Source organism: Crinia signifera, chromosome 1, assembly GCF_055691185.1.
Source record: "Crinia signifera chromosome 1, ASM5569118v1, whole genome shotgun sequence".
NCBI lineage: Eukaryota > Metazoa > Chordata > Amphibia > Anura > Myobatrachidae > Crinia > Crinia signifera.
Window position 1 is genome coordinate 39989478 of NC_139217.1, and position 9009 is coordinate 39998486.

General features: G+C 49.7%; 1 protein-coding gene across 1 annotated transcript in view; it reads left to right on the forward strand.

Annotated features, from left to right (window-relative positions):
* LOC146025709 (shootin-1-like) overlaps positions 1 to 7617 on the forward strand; it is a 33744-nt gene extending 26127 nt beyond the window's left edge. Inside the window, exons 12-16 of the mRNA XM_083155725.1 lie at positions 451 to 512; positions 1599 to 1690; positions 3893 to 3955; positions 5090 to 5240; positions 6976 to 7617. Of these exons, the coding sequence (XP_083011851.1) occupies positions 451 to 512; positions 1599 to 1690; positions 3893 to 3955; positions 5090 to 5240; positions 6976 to 7109 (502 nt within the window). The 3' untranslated portion in view covers positions 7110 to 7617. The remainder of the gene's footprint in view (positions 1 to 450; positions 513 to 1598; positions 1691 to 3892; positions 3956 to 5089; positions 5241 to 6975) is intronic.
* The last annotated feature ends 1392 nt before the right edge of the window (positions 7618 to 9009 follow it).

Genomic DNA, 9009 nt, shown 5'->3' on the forward strand with positions numbered 1-9009 from the left:
TTAGCCCGACTGGCCGGACCCAGACAGCATGGGGAGCGCAGCAAATCCCCTTGCGGGTTTGCTGCGCTCAACACGCTGCGGGCACGGTGGCTTGCTACGCTCGACACCTATTCTATTCTCCCTCTATGAGTGCTCTCTCTCAGCCAATCAGAGGCCGGCCAGTCATTTGACATGTTTTTTAAAAATTCGAATACCTGCCACTGCCCGGCATGCCCATCCCATTGATCACCGCCCACTGCTAAGCGGCCGCTGCACTGCTCCAGTCCTCACCACCTGCTCCACGGTTAAGGCTGGCGAGTATGGTGGGGAGGTCTGCCACCTCATAACAGGTATAATATATTTATCCACCGGGGTGCGGGGGGGGGGGGGGGTGGGATGGTTTCAGTGCTGTCATTTGATCAGATTTCAGCCTCAGAATTCCAAGATTAAATATAAGTCTTTGTCTTTCAGCCCCCTGGCATTAATCAAACAGAGGCGAAGGCTACAAGGGCCGGATGATGCTGCTGAAACAGGTACGTGCTGACAGCTTTTCAGCACTGAGCGCTGCCTTAGTCCGCACTGGTGCAGAGTCAGACCTACATCATGAAAACTACATTTATAGTAAAATTAATGACACATAACCTGCGGACTCTGCCACAAATATTCATTGAGATCACTGATGGAGGGTGTATGATATCAGAGAGCTGGTGCAGTATGCATGATGTCAGAGAGCTTGTGCAGTGTGTGTGATGTCAGAGAGCTGGTGTAGTGTGCATGATATCATAGAGCTGGTGCATTATGCATGATGTCAGAGAGCTTGTGCAGTGTGTGTGATGTCAGAGAACCTATGCAGTGTGTGTGTGATGTCAGAGTGCCTGTGCAGTGTGTGTGATGTCAGAGAGCCTTTGTAGTGTGTGTGATATCAGAGAGCTGGTGCAGTATGCATGATGTCAGAGAACCTATGCAGTGTGTGATGTCAGAGAGCTGGTGCAGCGTGCGTGATGTCAGAGAGCCTGTGCAGTGTGCATGATGTCAGATAGCTGAGCTGGTGTAGTATGCATGATGTCAGAGTGCCTGTGCAGTGTGTGTGATGTCAGAGAGCTTGTGCAGTGTGTGTGATGTCAGAGGGCCTGCGTAGTGTGTGTGATGTCAGAGAGCTTGTGCAGTGTGTGTGATGTCAGAGAACTGGTGCAGTGTGTGTGATGTCAGAGAACTGGTGCAGTGTGTGTGATGTCAGAGAGCTGGTGCAGTGTGTGTGTGATGTAAGAAAGCTGGTGCTGTGTGTGTGATGTCAGAGTGGCTTTGTAGTGTGCGTGATATCAGAGAGCTGGTGTAGTATGTGTAATGTCAGAGTGCCTGCGTAGTGTGTGTGATGTCAGAGAGCCTTTGTAGTGTGTGTGATGTCAGAGAGCTGGTGTAGTATGTGTGATGTCAGAGTGCCTGCATAGTGTGTGTGATGTCAGAGAGCCTTTGTAGTGTGTGTGATGTCAGAGAGCTGGTGTAGTATGTGTGGTCAGAGGGCACAGGCATTATGATATTAAAGTATTACATGGTTCATTATCCAGGTAAATCTCACTGTATGATCAGCATAAATCTCTGATTAGGAATTGTATTTCCAGCCCAAGCTGAAGTCAAAGCTGATGCAGTGAGTAAAATGATGGAAATCATAAAGAATGGCGTCATATTAAGGCCGGCTAGGAAATCTGGACAGGTAAGTCTGTGTTTCCTCATCCAGGATCAGGTGTCACCCGCTGCACACCACCCCCCCCCCCCCCCCTCGCACACACCTTACAACACCACTGTATAGCTCGAAACTATTAGGTTGCTGTCCACTACTACACACACTGGCATCTCCACTGGCACCCTTATGTGCACTGCTGAGCCTGAAACATTGTCTTAAATCAGGGTTCCCTACCCTCCTGGAATGGCCAGATTTCAACATTTACATTTTTTATTTAATTCTTACCTGTGTGTGACTTTCCTGTGTTTGGATGCCACGGCCGAACCTCCCCGTCACGGGCAATAAGGTCGCTCAGCAAACATGACGCCAGCAATACTGGCTAATATCGCCCCATGTGTACAGGGCTTAAGGGTGGGATGTACTAAGCAGAAAATGCGGTAAAAGCCTATGGGCTTCTATCACCGCCCGCTGCCCGCCGTCCTCACCCCCCCCTTCCCCCCCCTCACCTTCCTCCGTGCTGCTCCTCCTCCCCCAGCAGCAGCCGGAGATGTCCTGCAGGGGGGAGGAGGAGGCGCCCAGGAGGTGACGGAGACCCCCCACAAACCACATTACAGGTATCGCGGGGGGGCCTCCGTCACCGCACCGCGATGCCAGCCGCAAATGTTAGTACATATGCGCTGACATCGCGGTGGGGGCGTGGCGAGGGGCGGCGATGTATATTAATACATCCTACCCTTAATGATATCCAGGCTTCAGCACAGATGGTTAAATCAAAATAACTTGGGTACTAATAATTAAGCCACCTGTGCTTAAGCCTGGGTATCACGAAAACCTGCACTGTTAGTGTGCCTTGAGAACCGAGGTTGGGAATGCCTGGTATAGGCTGTCCCAAGCTAACCTATTTCTGTAACCTAACACTTTATAAAGTTAGGTCCTGCTGTTTCTGAGTCCCATCACATTTTATGGGGATGGGGGAGAGATGACATGGGGTAAAGTGACAGGGGGTACACAGCTAATGAGTAATATATATGCGCTATAGCATGTATTTGCGAGTACTGCCTTATGTAGTCACAAAATAGATTGAGAGAAGCAGCGCATTGGGGTCTAAAGAGAAGCAGAACTTCCATTGGTGCAGCAGGTGCATTGCACCGGGGCCACTGAGGACTAAGGGCAGTGGCGTAGCTTTGTTTGGGGCGCCCCCCCCCCCCCGCCATTAATGGGGGGGCGCCCCCCCTCCCCGTCGGCCTCCCCACCCTGGCCGCTGGTGCCCCCCCCCATCGCAGCAGGCTTACCTGTCTGCGTGTCCCGGCTCCCCTCCTGGCTTCAATTAATAATTCTATGCAGACGGACCACGATAAAATGGCCGCCCCCATACCGCAGACAGTTTCAGAGAACTGTCTGCTTTATGGGGCGGCCATTTTATCGTGGTCCGTCTCCATAGAATTGATTGAAGCCAGGAGGGGAGCCGAGACGCGCAGACAGGTAAGCCTGCGGGGGGGGGGGAAGGGGGGGGCGGGGGCATTACTATAGCACCTCAGCCCCCCGGCGCCCCCACATGCACAGCGCCTTTCCGCGACCGCGGGGGCTGCGCTGCTATAGTTACGCCACTGACTAAGGGGCCAACTGCTGCCCCTTCCCCCCACAGACCATTTGAAACAATGTCCGATGAATGGCCCAGTGCAGAGAGCAGGGTGGACCCCACCTCCCGAGAGACCTGCCTCTTACTTTAGTGAGGTAGGAAGGATCTTGTGCATTGTGACCATGGGTTGGGGTAGAGGAGGGGATACAAATTCTGTTATTACACATGGGGCCTTATTCAGATCTCAGCTCAGTACAAATTTGATTGGAAAATGGGCAAAACCATGTGCACTGCAGGTGGGGCAGATGGAACATGTGCAGAGAGAGTTAAACTTGGGTGGGGTGTGCTCAAACTGAAATCTAAAGCAGCCAGTATTTACCCTTTAGAGAAACAAAATAACTCACACAAATCTAACTCTCTCCGCACAGGTTACATCTGCCCCACCTGCAGTGCATATGGTTTTTGCCCATTTTCAAATTTGTACTGAGCTCAGATCTGAATAAGGCCCATGGACACACCACTCAGAAGTTCCACCACTGGGTCTAACTATAGTTAATGTATATGTTATTTCCATGTATTATACTTTCTTATGATTGTATACACTGACTGTGGACCTCCCATCTATGTAATATTTCCTGTTCTTGTGAACTTAGGACCGGTCTGTAGTAACCGAGAAACGCCAGAGCATCATTAACGAACTACAGGGGATGCTGATGGTGAGTGCCATGGTGGTGGTGGTGGGGGGGTATCGACTGGGTCACCCCTAGAGACTGTCAAATATCATTATCAGCACATCCAGTGGCGCAGAAATCCTCCATGTATTTTAAGAGTAGCAATAACAGTGAATGTTTGTGTGTGGAAACCATAGAACTGCTTAAGCCAGTGGTTCCCAAACTGTGCGCCTAGGCTCCCTGGGGTGCCTCGGAGCACTTGCAGGGGTACCTCGGTTTGGTTGTCCAGAACCAATTAAAATTATTTATGGTCAATGTAATAGGCAAAATCAGTGCTTGTGGCTTTCAGTTTTTAAATATGTGGATAAACAGAAGTGAATACTGTCCCTCACCACATAACTGGACCTAAGGATGAAATATAAGCACAACTTATTTAATTTAATACTGTTTTCTGAAAATCTCAGTAGCAAAGCTTTGCACCTAGGGGTGCCTTGACAAATATTCTGATAATCTAGGGTGCCGTGATGCAAAAAAGTTTGGGAACCACTGGCTTAAGCCCAAGCCAGAGGGTATATTGTATTGCAGTTAACAATATAGATTAGGGTTGCCTACTTTTCAGCAGGGGGCCGCCAGAGCCGATGGATATGGGGTGAAAGAGGGCGTGGCTGGAGGCGGGGTTTAAACTCTGTTCTATATTTGGGGGCTCATCATAGTGGCCACGCCCCCCACATTGCAATCCCGGTATTTCAGGCATTGCGGGGGCGGGCCCACAATGACATGGGGTCCCTGCTGACCCCCGCCGAGTGGGAATTGCGGGAGGCTGGGGGGATACCGGGAGCCTCATGGCCCTTCTGGGAGGGTAGGTAGCCCAGATATAGATTAAAAAGTGCCTATTATGTTTCTGAGCTGTACTAAGTCTTGGAGAAAGAAAAAGAACCACCCAAAAGGATGACAAGAGCTAATTGGTGGGTATTTTATCTCTCTCCAATGTATCTCTCTCCAAGGCTTAGCACATTTGCCCCACGTACATTGTCAGCATCTTTAGCCTGACAAGAAAAATAATGGCTAAAACTTTCCCAGCATCCCACGGGGCTCTGGCCTCAGGCATTGCATGTCAATGCCTATCGCACCAACCACCTGCGGACTTATCCAGCAGATGTCTCTCTCTCTCTCTTGCAGGACACCATGAGGAAACCCGTGCGGAAAGCCAGCCGGCGCAAGTTTAGCCGCAAAGTGAAGGACAGCGAGCTGGAGTTTGCGCTGCAGAGGCGACGGCTGATCGTAGAGGTTCCCCTGCAGGCGGAGGCGCAGAAACAATCTGAGGAGAAAGGTGTGGCAAATACAATGTTTCCCACGAAATAACTTGCATCAGGATTTATCATTAGCAGTAGTAGCTCTGGGGTTCATTCAGACCTGTTCGCCATGTGCTATCGAACGATCGCACATGTGCACAGTACGTATGCACGAGCCGCCCGCCCGAAGGGTGAATGACACCCTGTAGGCATTTGGGGGCATTGGGAGGGAGGGCCGCTGATGTCATCAGAAGCCTCTTCTCTGCGGCTTTGCCAGTGCCGAGTGAGTCATGGCTCACTCAGCTCTGCGGGCAGGGGAATATCATTCAATGGCGAATGATTTTCCCCCTGTGTGCGTGTTCGCAGTCAGGCACAGGGGTGGGGGAGTGCAAGGGGTGCACGTTTAGCGGGGCGACGGCCGTGTGCTCGCTGGGCTCCACACACTCGCAGATGGTGTATGTCATTGCGCTTTGTTTCAGCAGCCTCAATAAAAAGTATGCACAAATTTGGGAGAATTTGAAGCGCTTGTATAAAATAATAAAAATGGTAAAAATTGTGAACGTTTAAACAAATGAACAAGGTGCTTGCCTGTTGGGGGAAAAAATGGGTTAAATGAGTTAAAAAGATTTTTGCTTTAAATGTTTACAGCCCTTTTTCGAGTTGGATGTGGTTGGGTTTGGTATTTAGTATTTAGTATCGGTGGCTTCGGGGATCACGCACATGTGAACAGGCCTACACTGTCCCTATAATACCTCTCCTCCGTTTGCGGGGATTCGTGTGGCACTGTCACTGTTGTTGTCTTCTACGTCTCCGTCTCCCGAGTCCTCCGTCCGGTCACTAAAGCCGGAAGTTCGGGCAGCGTGTTTCCGGCTCTTCGTTGCACACTCCCGGCAGGTTCAACTAACGCGTTTCGAGGTATCCACTTTTTCTCAAGGATGTTAGACCCTTGCTTTAGCTTCCTTTTTATTAAAAAAAAAACTTTATTTAAAACTTTAAAAAGCAAGATAATGTTGGCAATTTCGCCTCAAAACAAACAAAAATTGACAATATTATCTTCATATACAACAATAGAACATGTGCTTGCCGCCCAAACCATGACCACTTCCCCTTTTCCAAAGATTACTTCCGTAAAAAATGATGTGCTTTTTAAAGTTTTAAGTAAAGTTTTTTTTTAATAAAAAGAAAGCTCCAGCAAGGGTCTAACATCCTTGACAAAGAGTGGATAACTCAAAACGCGTTGAACCTGCCGGGAGTGTGCAACCAAGAGCCGGAAACACGCTGCCCGAACTTCCGGTTTTAGTGACCGGACGGAGGACTCGGGAGATAGAGACGCAGAAGACAACAACAGTGATAGCGCCACACGAATCCCCGCAAATGGAGGAGAGGTATTATAGGGACAGTGTAGGCCTGTTCACATGTGCGTGATCCCCGAAGCCACCGATACTAAATACTAAATACCAAACCCAACCACATCCAACTCGAAAAAGTGCTGTAAACATTTAAAGCAAAAAGCTTTATAACTCATTTAACCCATTTTTTCCCAACTTGTTCATTTGTTTAAACGTTCACAATTTTTACAATTTTTATAATTTCATACAATCGCTTCAAATTCTCCCAAATTTGTCCACATACTCGTAACCCAGCAATCAGGTCTGAATCGGGCCCTCTGCCCCAAGGCTGTAAAGACTGAAAGGTGGATTTTCATGAACAACCAAACCACTAAATCTAGGATAATAACAATAAGCTATAACCATCTATCTCTGTTTCCTGCAGATGGAGCAGACCCCAGTGATGAAGTGCAGTGTAAAGAGGACATCCCCAGTGCCATAAAATGGAGAATGAAATCACCAAACTTACAGAAGAGCCGGAGGAACCGGTTAGGGGCGGGACAGCTGATATGGGAATAGCAGCCCCGGATCAGCGCACCTTCTGTGCCGGGGGACCCTGCACATTCTCATTCCTTTATATGTTACTGCCTCACAGCACTGAGGCCATAAGTTCCATTCCCACCTTGACCCTAACTATGTAGAGTTTGTATGTTCTCTCCATGCGTGCTTGGGTTTCCTCCACACAATTCAAACATAAACTGTCAGCCGCCACCCATGTAATAACCAAGGCTGGCTTATCACAGGGCATTCCTGCGTTAACGGATGTACGTGAGGCCGGCACTCCGCTAAATGACTGACCAAAGGCCTAGTTCAGCTTCCATCACTAAGGAGAAAATATGCAAATGAAGCAAATATCGAATGACTGCCCATGTGTTCTATATGCATCACACATGTGCATAGATAATAAGCGAAACAAAATGAATATGGATAATAAACGCAAAGCGACCGTAGGTTGACTGACACGAAGACGGCGTTTGGTGGTGGAGACTTGAAGTTTGAAAAAAAATGCAGGTGGGCCCAAGCGTTTCAAGGGGGGTGTGGTACTGGACTCCGACAGTCGGGATCCTGGCAGTCATTATGCCGATGTCGGGATCCCGACTGCCCGGAGTCAGACAGCATGGCGAGCACAAAAAAGCCCCTTGCGGGCTCACTGCGCTCGCCATGCTGCGGGCACGGTGGCTCGCTACACGAGCCACCTATTCTATTCTCCCTCTATGGGGGTCGTGGACCCCCACGCGGGAAAATAGCGGGTGGCCGTCAGGCACCCGGCTATCGGCGTTTTGACAGTCGGGATCCCGACGTCGGGTAAACGACTGTCGGGATCCCGACTGTCGGGAACCGGTCCGCCACCCCTTTCAAGGGATGATCTGTGATGTCAGTACTGGGCTAGATCAGCCTTTCTCTGTCACAGATTAGTGCAGGCATGTCCAAACGATGACCCCCCCAGCTGTTGTGAAACTACAAGTCCCATCATGCCTTGCCACAGTTTTGCTATTAGGGATGCTAAAACTAAGGCAAGGTATGCTGGGATGTGTAGTTTCACAACAGCTGGAGGGGCACAGTTTGGACATGCCTGGATTAGTGGAAGCCTCAGACCTATTCATATTTGAATAGACTGCACAAACTTTTCAATGGTTCAGGATTTGCTTCTGGATTTGCGAGTGGATCACGATTAGCAACTTTACAGGTAAGCGATCAAAGCTTAATTGGCCACAAGTTCTACGCTGTGAGCATTGCTATCCCAGAACGTACACTATTTTTGGAATATTAATATGCTATTCTGACAGAATAGCAACTTATCAGCCCCCGCTATACACTCTCATTGTGGGCGGGATGCACTAATCGAAAAATGCGGTAAAAGCCCCGCTATCGGGTTTTTACCGCATTTTCTTACGCAGGAAAACCCGCATGCTGGGTTTTCACTGTTGGGGGTATTGCCAGCAAAAGCTAGCGATAACCCATAGAAGCCTATATTCTTAACGCGACCACCACCGCCGCCCCGCACGGACCCACGCCAACCCCCCTCACCTTTGTCCAGGCAGCTGCCCGGACTGGTGACCTCCTACTCGTCCCTGCACTATACATCCTCTTCTGGGTTCAGGGAAGAGGAGGTGGAGCCCACCTGCAGCAGCAGCCAGCATCATCGGCGCTGGGTAAGGGAGGCAGGGGGAGGTGCTGGAAAGCCGCCGGGGACCCGCTGCACATCGCCAAAGCAAAGGACAGCTCTTAACGCAAGCTGTCCTTTGCAATAATTATCGCATATGTTAGTGCATATGTGACAATTATCTCTGCGATAGCCGGCGATGTGCGGCGAAGTGGGGGCACGGAAGTTGGTGCATTCCACCCAATTTACCCATTTCAGTGATATTACCAACATATCAACAACATGAGATAAGGGTGTGGTGTATGGTCCTTTACC